The sequence below is a fragment of the Rhinolophus hipposideros genome (assembly GCF_964194185.1).
Source record: "Rhinolophus hipposideros genome assembly, chromosome: 20".
NCBI lineage: Eukaryota > Metazoa > Chordata > Mammalia > Chiroptera > Rhinolophidae > Rhinolophus > Rhinolophus hipposideros.
In genome coordinates, this window is record NC_138066.1 from 14,285,051 (window position 1) to 14,309,621 (window position 24,571).

Consider the following 24,571-nt stretch of genomic DNA (forward strand, 5'->3'; position numbering starts at 1 on the left):
AAAATAAACCCTAATGTGTCTTTTGGAGCAAAAATTAATATAAAACAAGGTCTTATTTTCTGGGAAATACGGTAGCAGTTCAGGAGGGCAGGCAGGCTGGGAAGCAGTGGGACAGGGACATACACTAATCCAGAGGCTGCAGAGGCCATTGGTCAATCTGAGATGGGACTGCTGGCTCTGGGATGAGGACCCCCCAAAGGGCCCTCTCTGAGTACCTAGGGCCTGGCTATCACCCCGCACCCCGACCAGCCCATCGCTGAAGTCCCTCTGTCCTAGAAACTTTGCTTCTCTCTTTTTGCCAGCCTTGCCTTGTGGGGTGGACCCTCTTCCAGTTCAGTTGTGGAGCTTACAGAATTCCCCAACACACAGTCACTCGCTGTCCAGTGCCAGCTCACAAACAGCCCCCAGCGCCTCAAGCATTGCCAAATGCTGTGTTTATTGGTCTGTTACACTGAAGAGTATAGTTTCTGAGCCAAAAAACATACACACTCTGCTCCTCAAAAAAAAAAACAAAAAAAAAACCAGTCACTAAGGCAGGCACACAATGGCCACGGTGCTTGTGGAGGCCAAGGACTCATGGACAACAAGGGTGGGCAGTGGGGTGGGCTGGCCCCCAAACAGGTCGTGCAGTGCCCGAGGTTGTGGGGGTCGGGGGCGGGCTGGGAAGGCTATGCTGGATGCAGAAGGGCTGCTGGGCCCTTTCTCGTGTTTCTCAAATGCAGGAAGTCTCCAGACCTTAGTGACTGCTGGGCAGGCCCCAGCCCCTGTGGCAGTGGCCGGTCTCCTAGCCCCAGAGCAAGGCCTCGCCCACGCGGGTTGGGTGGTGGGGACAGGGAGGACGAAGCAAGCAGCGTGCCTAGGCCTGGGGTCAGGAGCTGAGCCCTTCCTAGCACCCCACATGAGTGAGGCTCTTCCGAGGGGGTTTCTAAGTCCCTAGGCCTCTTGACACCCTCAGAAGCATGTGGAAGCCTTGCTTCTCACCAGGGACAAACAAGGGAGATCCAGGCATAACCGCCCGCCTCAGGGCCTTAGCAGATGCCTGGGATGGGCGATGGGCTGCCCCCAAGCTCCAGGGCCACCTTTGACAAGGTTGTGACAACACTGCCTCCCTAAGGAATCAACCTTGGATTCCTCTTCAGAGGAAGTGCTCCCACCACATTCCAGATCCTCTGGCTGTCAAAGCATCGTTTATGCTGTTTTCAGGGTGTATCTAGTGCATAAAGCAAGAGCAGGTGGCAAGAGTGAGACTCCAGATACACGTGGGTGCACTGCATGGGCTGGGGGACTGCGGGGGGGTCTCCTCAGGTGTCCAAAGGCAGTGGCATGCTGCTGAGATGGGCTCCTCCACCCAGGGCCCAACTTCTGACCGCCCCACAGCCTCAGAGGAGGGCCCAGAAGTGGCCCAGGTTTCCTGCACCCAGTACACATACCCCACCTGGCAGCTGTGGGGTTGGTGTGCCCACATTCATAGGGCCTGCAAAGGGACTCTCAGAAGAAACAGAGCACAGAGGTCCTCTGTCCCACATGACCCTTGCCAGATGGGACCCAGGCAACTACAGCCTGGTAACTTCTGCAGGACTCAGGAGAGGCTGTGGGGAGTTCAGGCTGAGGCTGCACGTGGCAGTGGGCTATTCTCAGGTTTTGGAGAGGGGAGCAGAGTTGGTGTTCCCCAAGGCAGCTGCTCCCTGAGGCCGACCCTTCCCATCCTGGACCTGACCTGAGGGCACCCTGGCCCCTGACTCGCCAGCACTGCCCAGAGTCGGATCCCAGGCTCACAAGCACTTTGTTAGGAACAGTGGGGCAGGTAGGGTGGGCTGGAGGTTGGGGCAGTCTCTGCCTCACCACCCTGCCCCTCTGCCTGCAGGGGCCCAGAGACCGGAGCCCAGGCTCTGGCTGGCTGCTGCCTCCTGGCCACAGCCCTCACTTGTTCTCAATGAGCATCTGCACCTTGTGCACGAGGTCCCGGGCAATCCGCAGGATCTCCTGGGCATCGTGACACTCAGCCCGTTCTGGGGGAAAGAGGGGTAACTGTGGGGGTGCTGGAGAGAGGGTAGTGACCTTAGAGGAGCCCGGGTCGCCCACCCTACTCTGTTGCTACCTGCGGGACTCCTGACACCTGCTTAAAGGAAGGGACCCCGTATGTCCGAGCCCCTCCCACTCTACCCAGGACAGAAGTGGAGGCCCCACGCCTCTGACGGGCAGCCCCGATGGCTGGAGAAGCTCCTACCATTGAAGAACTTGATGATGTCGGTGAAATCCATGTTGTTATCACGGATGATCTCACGGTAGGCCTCCACCAGGGCCAGGGCGATGAACAGCACGAAGTGCTCCGATGAGATGTGTCGGGCGGCCCAGATCACCTCCCACACAGCAAACACGTCCTCATACAGCAGCTCTGGGGATAGCGAGGGGCCAAGGCTGAGCCTGGCCCCCCGTGGGCCCCCAATAGCCCCACATATGGAGAGAGAGCTTTGGTCCCAGGGCCAAAGTCCTGGGGTTCTCCCTACTACACACAGCCCAGTGTGAGAGAGGGGTTCCGTGCCCCAGGGCAAGGCCCTGTCCTTCCTGGTAACCCCTGCACACGAGGCGCCTGCAGACCCTACACCACATTCTCGCCAGCTAGAATGGCTCTGCTTTTACAGACCTTCGTGCTCAGGAGATTTGGGTTGAAAACAGTTCGGAAAACCATTGCCTGAGGGTGATTTTTCCACCCTGGCTGCACTTTGGATTCACCCAAGGAGCCTTCAAAAGCTCCGCGCCCAGGCAGCCACTCCAGTGGGGCTCAAGGCACTGTTGTTTCTAAAAAGCTCCCCTAGTGGTTCCAAAGTGCAATTAGGGTTGAGAACCAGACTTTGGGGACGCGGGATCTCCCAGGGCCCCTGAACCCAGGCCCACCCTCCAATCCGTCTCTTACCTCTCTTAAAATCTAGTAGGAACCAGCGGTAGCAGAAGTAAAAGTGGGTGTAGTCTCCATTCTGATGCATGAGTTCGAACAGCTCCGAGTCCAGGATCTTGTGTGAATGGAGCAAGGGAGCCGCGCTGAGCCCAGGTTGCCCCTCCTGGCCGCACCCCCAGCCCCCCTGCTGTGCTGCGTCTCACACCTGGCAGCTGCGCTCCAGCCCTCTCCCATCTCCTGGAGGCTGCATTCTGCTGCCCTACCTGCTGTCTCTCTGGGTTGTACTCTTTTTGGAATTACACCATTTTCTGGGTGTTTGCATCTGAGAGCGCACAGCTCACCAGAACTTTCAGGAGCACGGGCAGTCACTTACTGACGTGCCTCCTCAATTGATAATATTGAAAACAACGTGTTTTTCAGAAACAAACTCATAGATCCAGAGAACAAACTGATGGCTGCCAGATGGGATGGGGGCTAGAGGGCTGGGTGAAAAAGGGGAAGGGATTAAGAAGGACAAATGGGTAGTCCTGCAGAGGTAACGTACAGCACAGGGAATCCTGTAGTAACTGTATACAAGCCAGGTGTACTAGACTTATGGGGGATCAACTCATAAGTTTTGTAAGTGTCTAACCATTGCTGTACACCTGAAACTAATGTGTCAACTGTAATTGGAAAAAGAAAAAGTGTTTTTAAAATGAAAGAAATTCAGCTTATACATAAAGGACAGTTTGGGAATGCTCCCTGGCCTCCCTGTGGACGATGGAAAAGCCCAATGGTGCCTGGTCACGTGCCCCTGGGCACCCAGCTACAGACCTCACCTGGATGAGGGAGCGCATGTTAGCAAAGTGGGTGTCCATGGCGCCCCCATTGGGGAAGTTCTGGCTCATCCTCTTCATGAGGTGGCTGAAACAGCTGTAGGCCAGCTGATCTGAGGGGAGACAGGAGTGAGGCCAGAGGGTAGGAGAACCCAGCACTTCACAGGGGGTGTCCTATGGCCCAGAGGACAGAGCTGGCTCACATCCCACCCTTCCAGACCTAGTGGTCTTCTTTTCCTTTTTCCAACTTATGTCAGTTCAACCCTAATACCACTGTGGGGACACCTGCCCCTCCCCAGTCCCATTCCTCACCATTGTCAAGGACGACCAGGAGAGGTGCCAGCAGGTCACACATGCCCTGCACATAGCCCACATCCAGGTGCTCCCACACGTAGCTGAAATGCCAGAGACAGAGTCACTGTGGATGTGTGCCGCCCTCCCCGTCCCTCAGTGATCCCTGGGGAGACAGCCCCTGGAATAGCCTGCTACCCAGAAGTCAGCCTTCTGGTAACCCTAAAGCATTGGGAGTTCAATGGTAAACAACCCACAGGCTCTGTCCTCAAGACACTTGGGGAAGAGACAATGCTGGGGCAGGGGTAGCCCTGGGGGGAGGGAACTCAGATAAGGCTTCCAGAAGGATGGCTGAGGCTGAGATCTGAAAGGCCTCTAGGAATGAAGAGGGATGGGGCCGTGGGCACTGCAGGGGAAACGTGTTCCAGACAGAGGGAGCCAAGCGTGATCCAGGTGCCAGGGGGAGGAGCAGGGTGCCCGTGGGCCTAACCTTTCGGAGCAGGGTCCCTGCCTCCCGCCCTGAGCCCTGCCCTGTCACGGCACCTGCACATGATGTCTCTGAGCCTCTCGAGGTTGGGGGGTGAGAAGTACCAGTAGTTGCGGTCACATCGCTGTACATCTTTGTCGATGCGGTGCAGGTTTAAGGCCACAGTGTCCAGCAGTTCTATCTGAAAGAGTGGAGAGCCCTCCGGGGTGAGCTGGGGGCCACAGGTGACGCCCACATAAAGCAACGCAGCAAAGAAAAGGAGCCAAGGGACTCAGCGAACTGCATCATCTGGGGATGCAGAGAGACGGGCCCAGGGCCCCCTCCCGGACAGTCAGGGCACCCCCACCTGCCACCCGCCAGCCTGCCCCCCAGGCCTGGGGATGGCAGGAAGGCTCTGGGGCCAGCAGAGAACAATGTCTGGGTAACGTCCACATACTGTGTAGGCAGCAGCACACACAGCCGCAAGCTCCTCCCCTGCCTCCAGCTCGCGGGCCTGCGGGGCCTTCTCCTGGCTGGGATCTTGGGGTTCGGAGAAAGCGTGGACGGCAGGTACCGGCCTGTCAGAGCTTTCCTCTCCAACGCCATCCTCCTCCTCGAAGCCCATGCTCGGCCCCTCATCTATGCTCGACTGGATGCCCGACGCCACGGAGTAATTGCGAGAGGAAGGCAGTCCCGAGTCTGGAGAGTCAAACTCCACCGACTGCTGCTGTTCCACCACGGCGGTGCCCGGGGGCTCTACTCCGGGTTCCTGCTCAGTCTCGGGTCTGGAATCTTCAGGGCCCGGAGGCTTTGGGGGCTCCAAGTCATCCACAGAGATAAACACCTGGTGGGGGTGAACAGATGCTGGGGCTCACACCTGCCTTCCAACACCTTCCCTCAGCTCGCCACCGTCTCTTTCCTGGGCTCAGGATGAGAGGGACAGAGAGAATTCTCTTCACACCCCCTTCTCCCACCCCATGGCCTCCATCACTGCCTCCCCTGAGCGCCGAGCCTCCCCTTCTGGCCAAGGCAACCACGTGCAGAGAAATCAGGCTCTGAGCAAACACCAAAACACCATCTTCAGCCCTATCCAGTCCCCGCCTCCGGCTTCTCCCTGGGGCAGGAGGAAAAGTGTGAAGCACTCCAGGCTTCCTGTGGCTGCTACAGGGAAGAAGGGGAACTGGAGGCCTGGACAGTCACTGTCCCTCGATGGCCAGTGTGAGCTGTGTCACTGTACAAACAGCTGAAGTCCTGAGGTGGCCTCAGGTCAGAAGAGCGTCCTTTGTGTCCTGGTGTCACTGCTGGGACAGCCTGGGGGACAGCAGGCTGGAGGTGGTCGGAAAAACAAGTTCTTCCTTATTGTCAGTATTGAATGTTCAGCAGAACAAGGTAAGGCAGGAGACTTCTCTAGCAAGTACCTAACCAGTTATATTAGCTTCAGACGGGCTGAGGAAAAGTAAGAAGTAAAAGGAAACATACTCTGCTGATTGGAAACAGTCTACCACCACGGACAAGTCACAGGGAAAAGAAGAGAGACACACACACTGTTTTGTTTTTCTATTTGGACTACGTAGGTAAAGGGACGCTAACAGGCGTTTTCACGTAGGGCAAGAAGCATGAACGAAGCGGTGCTGGGTTACAGTATCTGGTAAGGCTGGGATGCAGGCAATCCAGAGCCTCCGAACCGTGCCAGCACGGAAGGCTACTGCTGTCCGTAAGCTAAGCAGCTGGGGCACCGGTCTAGACCCAGGATTTTGCAAAACCCAAAGCCAGAGAGAAAGAGAATCGGGATGAATACGTTCATGAATAGGGATTCTACACGAAAGGAGAGTATGCCTGGTACTTGTGTCCCTTTAAGTCTTGCTCCAGCTTGAGCTTTTTGTCAATGTTAGTAAGAATTTAGCAAAGAGAATACACATTATCTAAAGAGGCAATTTTAAAGAAAAAAACATGGAAGTTAGAAAAAGAGTGTCCTTAAAACTGAGACTTCTTATCACTTCTGGTTGGGCCCAGTGGCCATAGCCTGGGACTTGTTCCCAGACAGGCAGGGGTAATGCCACAAGAAGTAGGCAGGCTCTGCACGGGCTTTGCACAGTCGCTTCTGTAAGACGATGAGGACCATGGTGGAGACCCTGCCAGCGGAGACCGATGGGACCACTCTAAGCTTTCTGTTGGTCTCTGGCCAACAGCTCAGTGAAGCGTCTACCATCAAGGGCAGTAGAGCGGAGAGGGGACACTGTGGCTCAGAGAAGGGCAGACAAGTCACTCATCCCATTAGCAGTGGACCTGGGACTAGAACCCAGGGCTGCCTCTTCCTGGCCTTCAGGTCTCTCTGCAGGAGGGAGGGCTTCCCTAAATGCCCAGAAATTCATCTTGCCCTGCTAGTCCCTTAAAACAGAATACAATGTGCTATCTCACTGCATTCCTGCAAAACCCAGAGAAGTGGGCCGCAAAGGGGACAGTTATCCCATTTTTCAGTGGAAAAAAACGTTCTCCCAGGGCTCCACCACCAGTGAGTACTAGGGGTCGGGCTGGTGCTCAGGACTCCTGCGTGTGACACGCGGGTGGCCCCCCAGCCCCCCTCAGGGCCCGTCTGGCTCACGTCGTTGCTGATGGTGGAATCCCGATGGATGAGGTGCTGTACGTGGCTGTCGATGCTGCTGCCCGAGGAGAACTTGGTGAGTGTGGCTGGGTGAGCCTCCCGCTCCCGCTGCCTCACCACCAACTCGCAGGCCTTCCACTCCGTCAACACCTGCTGGTACCTCGCTGCCACCACGGCGTCCACCTGTACTCAGACCACACCGTGACCATGGGGAGGGGTGCACCAAGCCCTCCTCTGCAGGGGCCGGGACAGCTGGAGACTGGGCTTGGGCAGAGGGGCGAGGACAGCGGTGATGTTTGGCTACCACGTTCCTCTGCCATGTTTCTTTCTGGCTGGGAAGGGGCTGGGCCTTCCAAGGCCCCCTCCCTGGGGACTGTTGGCCTGGCTCCCCATCTCCCTGTCCCCATAGGAATGGGCTCCCCTTACTTGCTCCATCTCCTTCTTGCTCATGCCAAACTTGTAGTGGCCGAGCAGAAAGGGCCAGACGTCCTTGCGGATCTCATGCTCCACGCCTCCGTAGTAAACTTGCCGCAGCAGCTCCAGCTCCTTGTAGTTCTGAGGGACCCAGGGAGTGAAGACTGTGCAGCCCCTACAGTCACTGTGGCCCCACTGGGTGACCCCAGCCCATGAGGAGCTGGGGCTGGGGACAGTGATTCGGTCACTCTGCTGAAGCCCCAGCAAACCCTGCTGTGGGGCGGTCACAACCTCCCCGTCCCAGGTCAGAGCTGGTTGAGATCTACTTCAACACCCCCGTCCTTCCAAGGCAGAAACAGAGCCCAGAAAGATGCAGAGATTTGCCCACCATTGCGGAGTAACGTGGAGGCAGAACAGACGCCTCATCTAGTCCGCTTCCCATGGAAACGCACAGCCCCGGCCATGAGATTCTACCAGGACCTGGGCCATTCCAAGGACCTCAGTCCTGGCCTGTCAATCCCACCACCTACTGAGTTTTACCTGAATGCCCGTTTGGTCTGTGGAAGCTGGTCCCAGAGCAGACTACTCCGCACACACTGCTGCCCCGCGCCCCGGCCCCGGCCCCGGCCTCTGGCCCCAGCACCCCCGAGTGTATACCTTTTTGTCCTTCTGATACTTGCTCCACGCGTCCTTGGTGAGGCCCCCGGAGGCTCCTGGGGGCTGGGCGGGCGGGATGATATTGTGGTGCACCAGTGCTGATAAGTGGGTCCGCACCGTGGACAGGTGGCGGCAGTACGCCAGCCCTGGGGGGGAGGGGCGCCAGGAGGCCGTGACCACAGTGCCTCCCCCTGCCTCACCACCCCCCCTGGCCCCACCTCACCCCACACTCACAGCCGTAGAAGGCCCGGGACACGATCTGCCTCCTCATGCTTTCACACAGTAGCCGGAGGGGCAACCTGTGGAATCGACCTGACTCAGAGGGCTATGGGCTCCTCGGGAGCGCGGAGAATGAGGAGGGACAGTCTGGGGGGTGTGGTGTTTGGGTGGCAGCTAAGGCACTCAGGGTGGTGCAGGGAACAGGATTCACAGCCTGGCAGCATGTCACTGGGCTCCCCGTTGCTGTCCTCCCCGTGCCTGACCTCCAACCACCCAGGGAACCTTGGGCAAGTAACTTCACGTTAGCAAAGTTTGGTTTGCTTGAGTGAAAAATGGACTGAACCATCTCAGGGTCATCAGGAGTTAACAGGTAATAAATGAAGTAATAGGTAAAAGCGAGCAGTGGTAAAGGCATCGAGTGCTGGGACGTGATCCTTACACAAACTCCATTCCCATGCCGTTCCTAGCACATGGCAGATGCCCAGATACCTGTTGTGTGTTCCCAGACATAAAGCCTGACAGGAAATCTACGTCCACACTAGGAAGCGGAGTTCACAAGTATTGAGCACCTACTGCGTAGCTCTGAGTCCTCACATGGGTTATATACCTCATTCAGTCCTCACAAGAATCTTAGGAAGCAGGTGTTACAATCCCCATTTTACAGATGAGAAAACTGAGGCTCAGGAACGTAGAGGCCCATAGAGACTCAGTAACTTGCCAAAATCACATGGGTAGTAGAAGTGAAATTCGAACCCAGGTCTGTCCAACTTGAGGCCACTCTGTCAGGCGAGTGACACAGGGCAGACTGACACATGCACATGGAAGGACAGACACCCTCACAGGGAGCTGATTTCCTGGACCCTGCTCACTTACCGGTCAGGGACACAGCTGCAGTGGCTGGGAGCCGCATATGGGGAGCTGCTGGTGGAGCAGGAGAGGCAGGAGGTGCCCTGGCTGCACAGAGGCTCCAGGTGCCAGGCTGGCAGGCCGGGCCCAAAGCCCTGCATCTCAATCATGTCTCCAGTATCTGAGGACAGGAAGGGGGCCATGGTCAGGGCCTGGCAGGCTTTCTCCCACAGCAGCCTGTAGCGTGCCCACCTCCGTACCCAGAGCTGCAGCAAGAAGTCACCCGTTTGTGAACCACAGTGGTGGTGCCTGCCTGGTCCAGAGCCCAGAGATGACAACGGTGGAGATGGGGGGTGCCTGACACTTCCCAGCCTTGTACTAAAATACTTTGACTAAGTCATGGTTAAGTGTGCCTTTTCTCTCCATCTTGCTATCAGCAATAGAATAAACACTTGCTTTTCTGGAGAAAGGAGAAAGAAGGAGAAATAACCACAAAAGCCTGAGCCCCCTATAATGCCACCAGCTAGCTTGGCCTTCGAGGTTTCAGCCTGATCCTCTTGGGTAAATGCTGAGGTGCAGAGGAAGGTGCCTGGACTTGGAATGCTGCAAACTTCAAACCTTCCTATGAGAGAAGTCTCCCCTGATCAAAGCTCCTGAAGACCATTGAGGGTTCTAGACCTGATGGCCAGTGGCTCCTGCCCCAGCTCCCTGCCCAGGTCAGGTGCCGCTGCTGCCAGCTCCTGTGGGTCCTTCCCGAGTTCTCCATCCTTGCCTCGCCTGGCTTCTCTCAGCACAGTGGCCTCTTACAAACAGACAGGTGAGCTGGTGGGAAGGGCATTCCCAGGGCTGCCAGGCCACCGCAGGGATGTGGGTGGTGGCTGGGCACACAGTTCCACCATGCAGAAGAATGTCCCCAGGTGCTGCCTCAGAAGACAGCTCCTTGGACACGTCTACACCACCAGCAGACGGAGCCTTCTCAGCCAGCCCAGATGGTCTGAATCAGAACTCAAGACCCTTGAGCGCTTCTAGGGCCCAAGTGGGGCAGGACAGTGCTCATAGGGGACTCTGGCAGGTCCAGTGAGCCACAAAGATGAAGCAAAGTGAGGGCAGGAAGTGAAAGGACTAGGAGATGATGCCAGGAAGAGGGAAAGAGCAGAGAAGAGTGAAGAACAGGGAAAGAGAGCGCTATATGTGTGTGATGAAGACTTCTTTCAAGCAGTATTTCTTTCTGCGAATGGTGGCTTGAGCCCTGGCCTGCTGAGTCTGGAGCAGACCTAGGCCTGGTTTCTGTGGGAGCCAGACTCCAGCTCTGAGTGTGCCTTGGTGGGAAGGGCTGAGCTGAGCCCCCTCCAGTCCCCTCAGGAGCTGCCGTGTCTTGGCCTGGGGGCTGTCTTCCCAGGCTGGGATTTTTGTAGAAATCTGGCCCTTCAGCTCCACCAGGAGGCAAATTAAGGGAACATACTTGGTGTGGAGGGGCTGCGGCTCTGGGAATAAGGGATTGCAAGCCATGCCCAAGACTGGGAAGAAGAGGGGGGACAAACGCAGGTGGGGTGGGGCAGGTGAGCCCAGCTCATAGCCCGGCAGCAGGCAGGATGCCAGCCATGGGAGGAGCCAGGGCAGGAGCAAGCCCAGCCAGGCAGGCAGCAGGCAGCAGGCGGGGGTGGGGTGGGGTGGTTGGGGGTTTGGGGAGGGGCAACAGGTGCAGAGGGCAAAAGGTGGGCACAAAGGGACACGAGCTCATGCCCAGAAAGCAGGGCTCAGCCAAGGCAGGTCTCCTGGGTCAATGCTCTTCACCTTAATTCTCCAGGAAGGAGCTGAACCAGCCAGCATTGAACACTGCATTTCTGAATTAACCCAGTGCAGACAGCTGGAGCTCTGGAGTGACTGGGCAAGGGGCAGCAGGCTGGATGGGGGCTCTGCTGGGCCAGCTTTGACTCTGACTCTGTCCTCTGGGCTTGAGGAAAGTCTGAAGCAAAACAATCAGGGTGCTTGAACCCCACAGCCCCTAGATTCCGAGTGAAAGGTGCCTGGCCTGGAGCAGAATTAGAGTGAACAGCATCTCTGCTCTGTGGGGAGGAAGCAGGAGGAGAGGGAGGGGAGGGAAAGGAGAGTCTGGACACCCGCCACTTGAGTCACATGCACAAGTCAAGCATGTTGCAGGCCTGAAAAGCAATGGCTAGCAGTGTTGTCATTATGGACTGGAGTAGAGGGGGAAGTTCCCATCCCATCTCCACAACCACCTGCTGAATCTGTCTCATGGCTCCTCCCCTTTCCCAAGGAGTGGAATCCCAGGGACTGCATACTGGCACACTGGTTGGGTCTGGCCCCCGAGTTCCCCCAAGAGGATGCCCAGATAAGCCCTGGGTCTCCGGACCAGGTAGGCCAGGAAGTTTCTATAATCCTGGAGGCCTCAGCATGAAGACTAGTCAGGAATGTGCTTCCTGTCACCAAGTCTATCTAGACTGGGGCTCTTCTGGGACTCAGCCCCCTGCCCGGCCTCCAGACTACCAGTTTGTGGGGTTAGAACGGTCAGCCCTGGCCCTCCTGACTCAGCCTTTCCACACTGCTTAAAGTCAGTTAACCTGTAAATAAGCATCAGCCCCAAGCCCAGGCTTGCTAGGAACCAGGTGGCAGGCTGTGTGCCGGCAATGAACCTCAGAAGTGAGGCTCCCCTACGTTCCTACCCGGGCTGGCCTGTAGCTCCTACTGGAATGGCTGGGAGGGAGGGTAGACACGAAGGCATGTATGTGGTGGGTTCTGTGGCGGCAGCTGGCAGGGATGTGCTGAGGGTGAGCTAGGCGTGTGTTCTAGGCCACAAACTTGGTTGCCCAGGGATGGGGAGATTCGTTACTGGCTTGGTGACTGGGCTAAGGAACTGGGCTCTTTGGCAGAACTTTGTGGAAGCATAATGGGACTGTCCCATATTCTTAGACACCCTCTGTAGGGTAAAGAAAGAAATTGATTCTGTGGCATGGGATTGAATGGGGATAGGGAAGTTCCCCTAAAGTCTGAGAAAGCTGGCCCTAACCCCTTCCTTTGAGCACCCCAGCCTAGCCCTCACAGGTCCCCTGGCTGATCACTCTCCAGAGAGTGGGGCTCCCCCTCCACCAGCCTAGCTCTGTGCTAAGGTGGGTAATGGACAGAGTGGCTATGGGCACTGTCCTGTGTGTACAATGAAGGGACCTCTGCTACCACGTGCTCCGAAGCCCATGAGGGCGGATGGCCCCTGGCACATATTTCTAGATTTCACGCTAGAAATTTCAAGTGCCAGGCAGTGCCTGCTGAAGCACCCAGGTCTGCTGGGTAAACGGAGCCCTGGGTCTCCTTCCATGGTGGCCTCAACCTCTCACCTGACGTCAGGTGAGTGCTATCTACATAAGCTGTTCAGCCCCTAGCCCTGCCCAGGAGGGGCCTGGTTCTACCATCCTGTTTCCACTGAGCCTGGAGTCAGAGGAGCATGGCCCAGAAGCTGGTCTGCCCAGCCAGCAGGGGACAAAGAAAGCAACACTCTTGGGGTTGCCCAAATGACCTCCAGGAGTGGGAATGGGGCTCAGCCAGCCATTCAGGATTCCCAGGGGCAACCAGATCATCAGACCTTCCCACCAGTGGATTTCCTCCATCCTCACAGACTCCATGGGGAGCCCAGAGCCAGCGGCACTTTGTATCGTCCCCTCTTCCTGCCAGGGCTTCCTTCCACCCTCCCTGATCTGCCTGCTGATGGAAGAGAACCACCCTGGGTGCAAGTCCCGTAATGCCAACACTGCCATGCAAGCCCCTGCGGTGGGTGGCAGAGGGGCCCAGGGGGGGGTGGGGGGTCAGGGTCGGTTGAGGGGGGGAGGGATAAAAACCTTTCATCGGATTGGGAGCTGTGAGGTTCCGCGAGCAGATCATTGACAGCATCGCATGGAGTTTATCCTCCTCTTCCTCATCATCGTCCACCGAGGCCGCCCGGCTGGCCGCTAGGTGGTGGTAGTTAATAGTGACTGCTCAAAGAGAACGGCGAGAGAGGCGGAGTGTGAGGACCCTAGGCCCAGGCCGGGAGGGACCCGACTCCGTCCTCATGGGGAGCAGAGTGGAGTCTGGGTCACCTGGAGCCTGCAGCGCACCGAAGCGGGGAAGGGGGACCTGAGAGTCTTTTGATGATTTCCTGGGCAGAGTAGGGAAGAAAGTTGGGGGTGGGGGGGTGGGGAACGGTGGCAGCCACAGAGCTCCACTCATTGGAGGAGGCCCTCCCTAGGAAGAACAGAAAGAGAGAACTGATGGGGGGAGCCAGGGTAGTGAAAGGCGGGAACCAGCTGGGACATGCCGGCAGCTCAGCAGCTCCCCAGCCCTGGGCACAACTGCTGATCCTACTTCAGCTTGCGTCATGGTCAGGCTGGGCCAAATCTTGAAGATGACCCCAAATTCCCCTCTTCAGACTATAAATCCAACCTCCTCCTCCCAGGGTTTCTCAGGGTTGCTCTCGAGGAGGCTGAGTCACCTCACTGGGTTTCAGCTCCTTGGTGCCCTGGCTTGCCCTCCAGGGAAGTAGTCCTTGAAGTAAAATGACCAGAAATGGGAAATGCCAAGGACTGAAGAGAGCAAGTGCAGACTAATTGAAGCCGAGCAACATCCCGAGACTACATCCAGGTTTGCAAACATTCTGGCAGAAGGTGTGTCTCCTAGTCAGGCACCTCAGGGAGGGAAGCAGGATCCCCACATCTTGTGCCCTCTAAGCCTGCTGGGACTACTGGTACTGTGGCTATGAGTTTGCAGTCTGGGTAATATGTCTGCTAATACAGAGACAACTTGTTGACGATTTATTGGCATAGGTTAGGAAATTTAGAGAGCAGGTGGTCTGGCTGGCAATAAATGCTCTGGGCTGGCAAATTCCCTGTCTTTCTCCCTCAGATTAGCAAGTGTCGCCCAGAGAAACCCGTGGGGAGCGAGCACTCTGATTGGTAAGGGAACTCTCGTGTTGGTAGATTCCTATAGACAGGCTCCCCTGGGCCCACCTAGGAGGGGCTGGACCCACGAGGGCCAGGCCACCTTTCAGCCCCTCAGCAGCTGAAAGTCTCATCCTCTTCAGATGCGGCCCCTACTCCAGCTACAGCTCCTCCCATCAGTAGCTGGTTTGTGGAGGGTTCTGGCTCTAGCAGAGTCAGTGAACAATTTGCGCCATCCAAAAAGAAACACCGATCCTGCACCCAGGCCGCCTGCACCTGTGGACGTCAGGCAGCAGGCCGAGGAGAAATGGAGAGCTCTGTACCTTCTATTTCTAGTCTTGCCACATTTTTTCCTCCTGGGGCAGGGCATGAAAGGATGGCTAAGAGAATATTGTGCAGAGATGCCTGAATCTGTTAAGCCAAGAGTCTTGGGGTGACAAGCAAGGTAGGGGGCAAACAGCAGGCAGAAGAGAGGTAACTTCTCAGGGGGATGATTTGCAGGGAAAAGGTCCAGCGAGAGGCTAAGTACTGAACCACTGGTCTTAACTGGCCTGGTCAGTGGGCTTTGCCTGCTGCCCGCTGGGTGGTGATGTGCTCTTCCCCCCCACCTCGCCCTCAGTGTCTTCCTGTCCTCCATGGAAGAAGTGTGGGGCACTCACTGTGCTCGTGCCTGTGGCCGGGATAAATGATCCGGAACACGTAGTCTGTGGCCCGCCCTGCGCCCACCTCCTCCACTTCCGCAGACCGCATGCTGCTGCGTTTCCGTAGCTTGGGGAACACCTTCCCCTAGGGAGGGAGAGGTGGGTGGTCAGCCTTTCCAGGGCAGAGTCCCACCCGTGGCTGCTCCTAAGAACTCCATGTGGAGAAGGAAGGCAGGTGGGCAGAGAACCCGCCTCACACATCCCTCCACCCAGAGCCGTCCAAGCCCTGAGGTACCTTCCCCTGCTGGGTCCACAGTGGGGGCTCTAGCTGTCCTCGAGGCAGAAGCCCGTTCTCCAGGCAGGACAAAAAGGACAGCAGGTGTCCTCCCTGCGGGAAGTGCAGCGGTGGCCTCTGGATGCCATCCTGGCTCACCAGCACGAGTGTGCCACCATTCTCTGGGGGATGACCGTGGATGAGAGAGGCTGGGTCTCCCTGAGACCTCCCAGCCGTCACTGCTGCCCAGTCGGCCAGGCCCCCATGCTGGGTAGGACAGTGGGGCTGGAGCGTGGGGCTGACGAAAGGAGGATCAGAATCGACGGGCCATGCCCAGTGCATGGCTGGGAGGCAGCAGTCTCTCCCCTCACCCCTGTGCCCAGGGCTAGGGAGGCTCACTTTGCTGGTGGCAGTGGATGCAGACGATCTGACTGAAGGGCACCACCAGGGCATAGTCCCAGTAAACGCTGAAAAGAAACCAGATTGGTGTCATTGTGTCCCAAGACCAGCCATCCTGTCTTCCTCATCTCGTGGCCCCAACACCTGTGAAACTACCCTGAAGACGGGATGATCATAGCCAAGAAGTGACCTCAGCCAGCTAAGTCCCTCGGGGCCCCGTGCTGCCCTCATGGCACACAGCCTGGCAGTCTCAGCTGCCTAGAGCTTGGCTCAGGCAAACCTCTTCGTGCCCAGGCCTGGCTGAATCTTAGACAGCTTGGGAATCTCTCCAGGCAGCATCTCTGCGATTCTTGGCATCGAATGAGGGGTGAGGCCTGCCTCCTGGAGCAGGCTGTGTCTCTCCACCCCCCTGCCTGGGGGCAAGCCCTCACTCCCTTCCCTGGCTCCTGGGAGTGAGTCCAAAAGCCGCCACCTCTTTTCCAGCTCGGAGTCCCCCAGAGTCCCGTTCATGAGCTGGTTGGGTGTCCACTTCAGAGTGAGGTTCTCTGCAGACTGGTGCAGGGAGAGGTAGCCAGGGACAGCCTCCATGTCCTCCTTCTACCGGGAGGAGACACACCAGAATAGAGATGATGAGGGGCTGAGAGGCTCCAGGGATGGCCTGTGGAAACCCAGCTCCAGGGGGCGTGGGGGTGGCAAACCTAATCCAGTCAGGAGGTCCTGGAATGGGGGCTGGGTGGAAGCAGGGGGAAACACGAACCACACCCAGATGGGGGCATCTCCTCTTCCTGGCTGGCCAGGTGCCACTGGCTCTGCCCTGTCAACCTCCTGGATGCCAGGTGTGTCCTGGGCTGGCCATACCCAAGCTGGGAGTTCACCCTGCCTGCTGGCTGCCATTCCTAGCCTTGGATAACCTGGTTCTCAGCTAGCCAGAGCAGATGCCATTGCTGGCTCCTGCCAGCTCAAGGCTGGGCGTGAAGAGCATGAAACAGTGAAGTGGGGGTGGGGCCCTTCTCCCCTTTTCTCCGGTCAAGCCCCTTAGGAAAGGGACAAATGTAGCGGGAAGCTTGTGGTCTTGGGGTCCCTGGAGGAGGGAGATGCGGGACGGGCACTAGACTTCCCTACCGGCTGCACCAGCACATTGTTTTTGCCATAGAGCAGCCGCGTCCTCGAGTTCTGGTGCAGGGATTCCACGTACTCCCGGGCGCAGGCAGCTAGCCTGTCTCCTGACGTGCTGCCACTGGAGTGCTGTTTCCGGATCTGCACAGGAAAGCCCAGCTCAGCCCCAGCCCTGGGAAGTCAACCTGGAAGGCTGAGAACCCTCAGCTTCCTTCCGTGGCTTCCTTCCTTGCAGACTCTCTAGCTGACCCCGGGGGTCCTTCCTGCCCCTGGTTGGCTCTCAGCCACCCTCTGCTCTCTAGCCAGAGACCAGTGGGGTGCTCCTGGCATTGATGTAAGTGCCAGTGTGGGAAAAGGCTTTTCGAAGGTGGCCACCACCTTGGGGCATGTCCAAGGCCCAGCCTGTGTGTGCAAGGAGCGTGGAGGCTGGCTGCCCCTCCCTAATGGCCCGTGGGCACCACCTGGATGAGCACAGGGATGGGGAGAGGGACACCTACTCCTAGGGCAGGGCGCTTCGCAGGGGAGTCCTGGCGATTAGGGGGACCCCGGATACGGTGCCTCTGGACCAGCTCATCAGCAGAGGGGTCAGTCCAGTAGTGGTCAGCTGTCCTGAGCTTGGTGTACTCCAAGGCACAGGGTCCCACTGTGGAGACAGGGACAGCCAGCTCAGAGGGTGCCCTCAGCACCTGCCCTCAGCCCCCCGGCCCAGCATAGGCCTCTCTGCTCTCAGGCTCACCTAGAAGAGAGGCCAAGATGGGGCCAAACACGGGGTCTGCCAGTAACGCCTCCTTCTCGTAGTACTTGCTGCCAGGGGGAGAGACAGAAGTGGGACTGCTAGGGCTCCCAGACTCATTCCAGGGCAGTCAAGCTCACCAAGTAGGGACGTCCCCACAAAGACCAAAGTCATGTCAGTCACCAAGAAGAAATAAACCCACAAGGACTGAGCTTTGTGGGGTGCCAGATATGGTCTATACTTTCAGGGTGCTATGGGGAGATGGATAGCAAAGCATGCTGAGGGGTGGGGCTGCAGGAGGTGGGTCCCAGGGAGGCGCACTCACCTGCAGTTCTCCACCAGGTACTGCACGACCCTATCCAGCACCTTCTCAATAAGTGCTGTGCGTACCCATATGTGTTTCAAGGCCTGTGGGCTGAGGCCCGGGGCCTTCCCACTGGCAGAGCCCTGTCTCCGCAGAGCCTCCTGGTTGCTGGCTGAGGGTTTCCTGCAAAGAGTGGATGGGCTTTAGGAGTGTGACGGGCGGGGGTAAGCCCAGGACTGGAGGCACTGGGAGAGGAATTTGGTGCCACCAGTGAAGAAGAACCTGGAGGACTGACAGGGATGGGGCGGGGGGGGCTCAAAGTGGGGGAATAGAGCCTTGTGCCTTGGTCCTGAGAGGCCCTGCAAGAAATGGGCCCAGGAAGCCAACCTGGGAAGGAGCAAATGCCAAGTGGAAAGAGCAGAAGGGAGCGGTGGGTGGGGCTGGCCCAGGGCTCACCTGCCCTCTCCTTGTTGCTGCAGCTCCTGTACCTTGTGGCAAACCTCCCCAGCCACTGGGCACGTCTTCCCCACCTTGGTGAACAGGGCTGCCATCTTGTCACTGCGCAGGAAACCAGCGGCACGGCGCTTCAGCTGATGCAGGAGGCAAGCCTCCACCACACCTGGGCCACAAAGGGAACCAGCACCTGAGCCTGGGCAAGGGGGACAAGGGAGAACACTCCTCTCCCCCATACCTAGGGAGGACAGAGAGGCGAGGGCAGGCCTGACCCATGCCAGGACTATGGGGCGGGGTGCCAGCCTCAGGCAGGCCAGGAGCATACACCGAAATCCCCCTCTCTCTGTCTTTTCCTGCCCGGGGTGGACCTGCGTGGGCTTGGACAGACCATGCCAGGCCGTTCCTCTCCCTCACCTGGTGTGTACATGCCTCCTGTACACTGCATTGCCCCTGGTGCTATGACGACCAAAGCTGCCAGTACCAGTTGGCATGGGTGGCTCCACCCCCTGCCCTCAAGGGCAATCATGGACAGCATCTGTAGGACTGGGGGTGCAGGGAGCACACAGCCCAGCAGTGCATGGAGTGCATGGCTGATGTGGTTGCTAAGGAACAGGGCTCTGGAGAAGGAGCTGAAATACTCATGTAGCCACTGCAGAGACGAGACCTGACAGCGGCCCCTGAATTATTGATGAGTCCAGCAGTCGAGAGTGAGAGATTTCTATTTCCCATGCAGGGAGGGCTTCCCGTCGTTCATTCATATTTTTAGGGGCTAGGCTTGCTCTCTCCATCTCAAGCCTGCTTACTGCAGACAGACCCCACAGGAAAGAAAGAAGGGCTTGGTGGAGAGTTACCCTGGCCATGTACAGACTCTAAAACTATTCAGGTGTATGTGTGGGGGGAGGAGGGGCTTGGTTATTATTGAGGCCAAGCTGACTGTTTTATAAGTGAGGAGGAGTCCAGAAAGGGAAGGGATTTGATTACAGAAACATGGTGGCAAAGTTGGGACTAGGACCTAGGGCCCCAAACCCTGAGCCCCTTTCACCTCCTCCAGATGTGTTCAGAGTGCAGGAGGGTGAAGGTGGGAGGAGGTACTCCCTTCACTTCACCGGTGCTCTTTTCACATGGATTGAAAACAGTGCTGTATTGGAGGTGGGCATGGGGGTCTGAAGCTTGATGCAGCCACTCAAAACTATCTCTGGGAAACTCAAGTGACTTAACGCTCTGAGCCTCAGTGTTATCATCTGTGAAACGGAATACTTCTTAGGATTGGTATGAAATGTTCCATGAGACAAGGTACCTAAAATCCCTCACACAGGGTCTGGCACTTGACCCCCGTCGGCTCTGGACTCCTCACCTTTTTGTCCAGATCCTGTTCTACAACTAACTTGTAGGGGCTGGGATTTTGCAAGACCTCTCCCTGCCAGGGAGAAGAGAGGACGCATTGGAGACAGATCACAGGCTGCCCCAGATGTGGGTAGAGATGCTGTTCTCTTAGAAAGAGGGCAATTGAGGCCCATCGTTTATTGTGACTAGAGTTAGGACATGAAATCTGGAGTTAGGAAGTCATTACGAAAAACAGAGGTTCTCACCTGTTTTTTACCTTCATTCTTAGTAACTGACAGGTAGTCACTGCTGTTCTATAAAACAGTTTTGTTTGGCCGTCTCTTGTACTGATGTCAAGAAGTTGGACAGTCCCTGGGGCCTACCTGGAGGCTGGCCCCTCGGTAAGAGCAGCCCAGGGGAGGGAGAACAAGGCAGGGCCCCTCCCTCTCCCAAGTGCTTCTTATTAGAGCTCTTCCCTGTTCCGGCCTCGGAGGATTTATTTTACCAGGCACAGTCTTTCCTTCACATGTGTTCACACATCTATGTGCCCATGTGTATACAGACAGACGTATCCACACGTTTGATGTGTGTATGAGGCCTGTGGGGGCGAGTCTTTGCTTAAAAAGGAGTATGTCTACATACTCCTTTCCACGGCGAGTCCCCTTGGTCCCTGGAGGTCTTGGGTGGCCCTGGGGTGGACAGGTGAGTGACCCTTTTGTCCCAAGCTCTTGGTCCTTGAGCTGCACTCCCCAACCAGAGCAGAAGAGAAGCGGCAACTGAACAGGTGGCACCAGTTCTGCAGGGAATCACATGCCTCGGTGGTGTGACTAATGGCTGGGATAATGAGTCATTAGCCTTCCACCTTCCCAGGCAAGTGAATGCAGCAGGCCGCCGGAGCCTGGGGATGGCAGGCAGCGGCACTCCCATTCCGCCTGGCCTCACCCACCTTCCGAGGCAGCCTCGGAGCCCAGGCAGCAGGGTTCTCCGGGATGAGCTGAGGCATTCCTTACTGATGACTACAGGCAGGGAATATTGCAGAAGCCCAGATGTCATGCCCAGTCCCCCTTGCTCACCCTTAGGGCTCCTAAGTGCCTTCTGTGAAACCCAGGGAAGGTGCCCAGGCAATGTCTGGGGAAGGAGAAATTGCTCTCACCTCTCTATTTTTCAAGCAAAGTAAACAACCCTCTGTGCCAGGTATTGCTACCCCAGTTCCACAGGTTCTTTGGCCAGTGATTGTTCAAATCAGCCTTGTCCTTCCCCATTCCTACAGCGCTGTCCCCACATGCTATGAAAAATATACTGTATGCAGCATGTAGGCAATATAGTAATAATAATAACAACAACACTAATAAGTGAGACCTACTATCCTAAGAGGGCTTGTGGATGGGCTTCGGGGGCTCTAAGAACCCCCTGAAATCATATGCAAAATTGCTGATGTGCTCCAGCATACTTAAGGTGAGCGCTTTTTTTTCTGGATAGAGGATCCATGGCTTTTAGCTTCCCAAAGGAGTACTTGACCCCCAAAACTTTAAGAACCCTTGCTCTGAGATTTTGGGATTGAGCAGAAACACAGACATTCCCATCAGTCAAAACTCAGAGATGCGAATATAAAAACTCTCTCTCCTCCTCCAATATCAGAGCTGCAGTTCCAGAGCCACCAGGAACAATGTCCACCTCTCCTCCTGTCCCTGTTCCCCAGGGAGAAGTCCACGCAGAGGCCCGTGCTGCTCTCCTCCTGACTGAAGGCCCAGAGCACCAAGCAGGAGCACCCTAGAGTCTTACTGCACTTTCTGCCCCAGAAAGCAGCGGAACCCAGCTCCCTCCTAACTGAACGGACTTGGCCCTGGTCACCCAGACGTATGGGTTTCAGGACCTCCTGGCTCAGTGCATCCAGGCACCACCTACAGCCCCTGTGGACAGGGCTGAGACAGCCCTAACATCGTTCAGCTCATTTCTGAAAAATGCATACTAATAAAAAAATCAACATTGTTTCTGGTCATTGTTTGGGGTGGAAAGGTTTGAATGAATCAGTCAGAACAGAGAAACAGAGATACGACTCAAGCATGATCCTCTAACTCCCCACCCTGGCCTCCTGGTGGCCTTTGGAATTATGGTGACAGATGAGCCCGTCTGTCTTCCCACCCCACTGACAGAAAGGCTCCAGGAACTGCAACTCTGGGCAGGAGTGGAACTTGCTGTGGGCATCTCCCCTCCCCTCCCTCAAAAGGTCTAGCACCATCTTCCCAGGAAAAGACTGGGAACTACAGGCTCAGACTAGCCCTGTGATTCTCCCTCGCCAGCCTCTGATGTGCCCCGAAAATCTATTAAATCAGAGGGTTTAATAAATGCTAAATGGGTGGAGACCACAAAGCTAATGGATTCCGCTAGGGCCCCTCCCACAAACCCCTTACACACCAACGTAACCATTCCAAGGAGTCCGATTTAGAATGGAGGAGACACTGGTAGAGACAGAAGGGACTTGGGAAGTTACTCAATCTTCTCATACCTTGCGGGACGAAAGGCTGACTGGTAGCCCCCCTACGGAGGCCATGCGTCGCCGCCCCTCAGCATTGCAAGTAACCTCTGACCCAGTAACCCTTCTTCTGAGAGTCTAGTCTACAGATGTGACGGCAAGGTTCCTTAGTTCTAAGAACAAACGGCTGGAAACCACACACATGTTCATTGCAGAGCGGGTCAAGTCCACGTGGCACATCCGCACAGAACACTATGCAACTCGGAACAAGAAGGAGGCTGCCATGCGGGAGCGAATCATGGCAAGAGCCAGACGCAGAGCCGTAGGTAAGACCAAATGACACGCTGATTACAAAAACTGGGTAACCAAGGAATACGGGCTGTTTTTTCTTGTTAGTATAAAAATCTTTGGAAGGATGCAGAAGAAACAAAAGTGGTAGTGGTGACCTGTGTGGGAACCAGTAGGTATGTGGAAGAGAAGTGGGCAAATAGGGACAGGGAAAGGAGTGAGACTTTGAACCGTATACCTTTTGTATAGTTTTGATTTTTGAACCAAGTAAACGTAGTACCAACTCAAAATAATAATTATAATAATTAAGTAGATGGCCATCCAACCCAAGTACCAGTATTCCATCATGAGACGATGCCAGAGATTCTCTCCAACCTGGAGGTGAATCAAAACTCACAAAACTCAGAAAGGCTGGGTCCGTCCATGGCACCCACTCCTTCACTAGCTCTCTCAGCAGACAGTCTCCAGATTGGCTTGGTTTCCCATCCCCACAGAAACATCTGCTTAGGGCAGCCATAGGTAATCTGAGCTGGGCAGGGACCAGAGAGAACAATTCAGGGACAAGCGTAGGTGTCTCAGGAGCCCCCAAGAATGGACAGAAGTGACAGTTGCCCAGGAAACGCAGCAGTGGTTGAGAAGGGTCCTCGATCAGCCCAGGGGGCCTCAGAAACAATCCTGCCTCTCACGTGCATATCTATTAGTAAAGCTGTGCTCAGCAGCCACGGGCCTGGATAAGCCCAGACTGGTAATATGCGGACCCACTGAACAGCCTTCAGAGAACTAGGCCAGTTGACTGAGGTGCAGAGACACAGCCCCCAGGGTTAGCACAGCATGACATGGCCCAAGGCTCTGAGCTAGGAGGCGCTGGTAATGGCAGCAGCAGGTGTGGAAGTGTTCCCTGCTCCCCTACCTCTGCCAGGTGCTCTCTGTGCGGTGGAGGAGTTTGGTTGTAGTTGTCATGGAGAACCCCATGAGGAAAGTACTGGGTGGAGCAGCCAGCCACAGGTGGCTGGTTTTGGTCCTGGAATTCTAGGGGACACTACTCAGAGCAGAATTTTTAAAAGCCGAATGCCTTGGATAGTGGAACCAAGACTGCCAGGAAAGGAGTAGGCTCGCTAGTGAGAAAGAAAAGTGTGACCTCTTTTTAAGTTAGGAACTTCCTCCAGGTGCTGATGGAGGAAGTCAGTGTTTGTCTACAGCAGCGATGAGCTGGGAGGAGCAAAGAGGCCAGGCCAGGCGTCATCCCTCATCCGCCTCTCTCCTCCCCACTTCCCTAGTGGGTACTTACACCCAGGGATTTGCAACTGCTGCCTCCACTCCGAACAAGTCTTTTCTGTGGTAACTAGAATACATTTTCTCTCAGCCTACACTGGTGATGCTGGCTGTGTGCTTCAGTTTTGGGTTGTTTTGTTTTTTTGGCGGGGGGCGGGGGCAGCATTCAGCCTTGTTCAACGCCCTAAAACAAGACAGCACTGCCCCGATATTCGAGAACCAAGCAGGCGAGGGACATGAAATTCCTACCACACATACCCACCTTCCTGGATGTAGGGCAGAGTTTGCATGCACAGCGCTCACAGTGGCTTCCCAGGGAACCAGGCCAGGGCCGGCCTCACCGAGCTTGGCAAGGGACCCACTGTCTCCCAGAGTAGCTCTTGGACACCATGAGTCCACCATTTCATCACCCAAGCTACGCCTCCCCGAGGGCCAACTCCTCCTCAATGCCCCCCACCCCCAGGCTCCCCTTGAAGGCAGACCTCCTGGGCAGACCCGTTCCTGGGCAGCATAGGCTCCGAAGCAAGACAGATGTGGGTTCAAATCCTTTCCTTACTAGCTATTTGACTTTATGCAAATCACTAAATCACTGTTGAGCTTCGGCTGCAATTAGGGAAAAGAACAAGTCTGATTTCAGTGGGTGTCGAGTGACCGAAAGCAACAGCATGTCACAGGTGCAAAAGGTTCCTTGAGCTCTACTGCCTCGCACCCTGACAGGGATCATGAATGCTGGTGCCTTCCCCCCCTGTGCCTCATCTGCACGCCCTCCCGTCCCTCCTGTACCCAAGACGGTCTGGCTGTGCTTCTCCTAAGGCCACCCCTTCCACTTGCGCACTGGATTCTGGCCCCTTTCTCCTGTGGAGGGTGTTGCTCCAGCAAACATCCCTTCTCTTGCCTGTATCTTTAATGTTTCCCCATGAGATATTTTCCATTTGTATACAAACATTCTGTAATTTTTCCAACTTAAGAAAAAACCACCCACCACCTCCCTTGGCCCTACGTCCCCATTCCGCTGCTCCCTTTATGTAAAATTTCTCAGGAAAGTTGTATATATTCACTGTCTGTATCTCTTCCTTCTACCATCCTCTCCTCATCATCTCCTTTAAAAAAAAATCATTTCATTATGGAAATTCCAAACATAGACAAAAGTAGAAAGGACAATAT

At 56.1% G+C, this 24,571-nt stretch overlaps 1 protein-coding gene across 3 annotated transcripts in view; it reads right to left on the reverse strand.

Moving 5' to 3' along the window:
- Positions 1-417: 417 nt before the first annotated feature.
- Positions 418-24,571, reverse strand: part of SGSM2 (small G protein signaling modulator 2) — a 33,433-nt gene continuing 9,279 nt past the window's right edge. The window contains exons 3-24 of one of the 3 annotated variants that reach the window (XM_081029459.1): positions 18,055-18,217; positions 17,620-17,781; positions 17,298-17,365; positions 17,059-17,204; positions 16,568-16,702; positions 15,918-16,042; positions 15,446-15,513; positions 15,068-15,228; positions 14,791-14,917; positions 13,055-13,189; positions 9,234-9,387; positions 8,376-8,440; positions 8,142-8,287; positions 7,497-7,625; positions 7,071-7,253; positions 4,926-5,312; positions 4,594-4,670; positions 4,024-4,106; positions 3,715-3,824; positions 2,915-3,011; positions 2,228-2,395; positions 418-2,009 (exon numbers count right to left, since the gene is read on the reverse strand). In XM_081029459.1, coding sequence (XP_080885585.1) covers positions 1,921-2,009; positions 2,228-2,395; positions 2,915-3,011; positions 3,715-3,824; positions 4,024-4,106; positions 4,594-4,670; positions 4,926-5,312; positions 7,071-7,253; positions 7,497-7,625; positions 8,142-8,287; positions 8,376-8,440; positions 9,234-9,387; positions 13,055-13,189; positions 14,791-14,917; positions 15,068-15,228; positions 15,446-15,513; positions 15,918-16,042; positions 16,568-16,702; positions 17,059-17,204; positions 17,298-17,365; positions 17,620-17,781; positions 18,055-18,217 — 2,978 coding nt within the window. In that variant the 3' untranslated portion in view covers positions 418-1,920. Of the gene's footprint in view, positions 2,010-2,227; positions 2,396-2,914; positions 3,012-3,714; positions 3,825-4,023; positions 4,107-4,545; positions 4,671-4,925; positions 5,313-7,070; positions 7,254-7,496; positions 7,626-8,141; positions 8,288-8,375; positions 8,441-9,233; positions 9,388-13,054; positions 13,190-14,790; positions 14,918-15,067; positions 15,229-15,445; positions 15,514-15,917; positions 16,043-16,567; positions 16,703-17,058; positions 17,205-17,297; positions 17,366-17,619; positions 17,782-18,054; positions 18,218-24,571 lie in introns of all 3 variants that reach the window. The other 2 variants (XM_081029458.1, XM_081029460.1) reach the window with 2 other exon arrangements.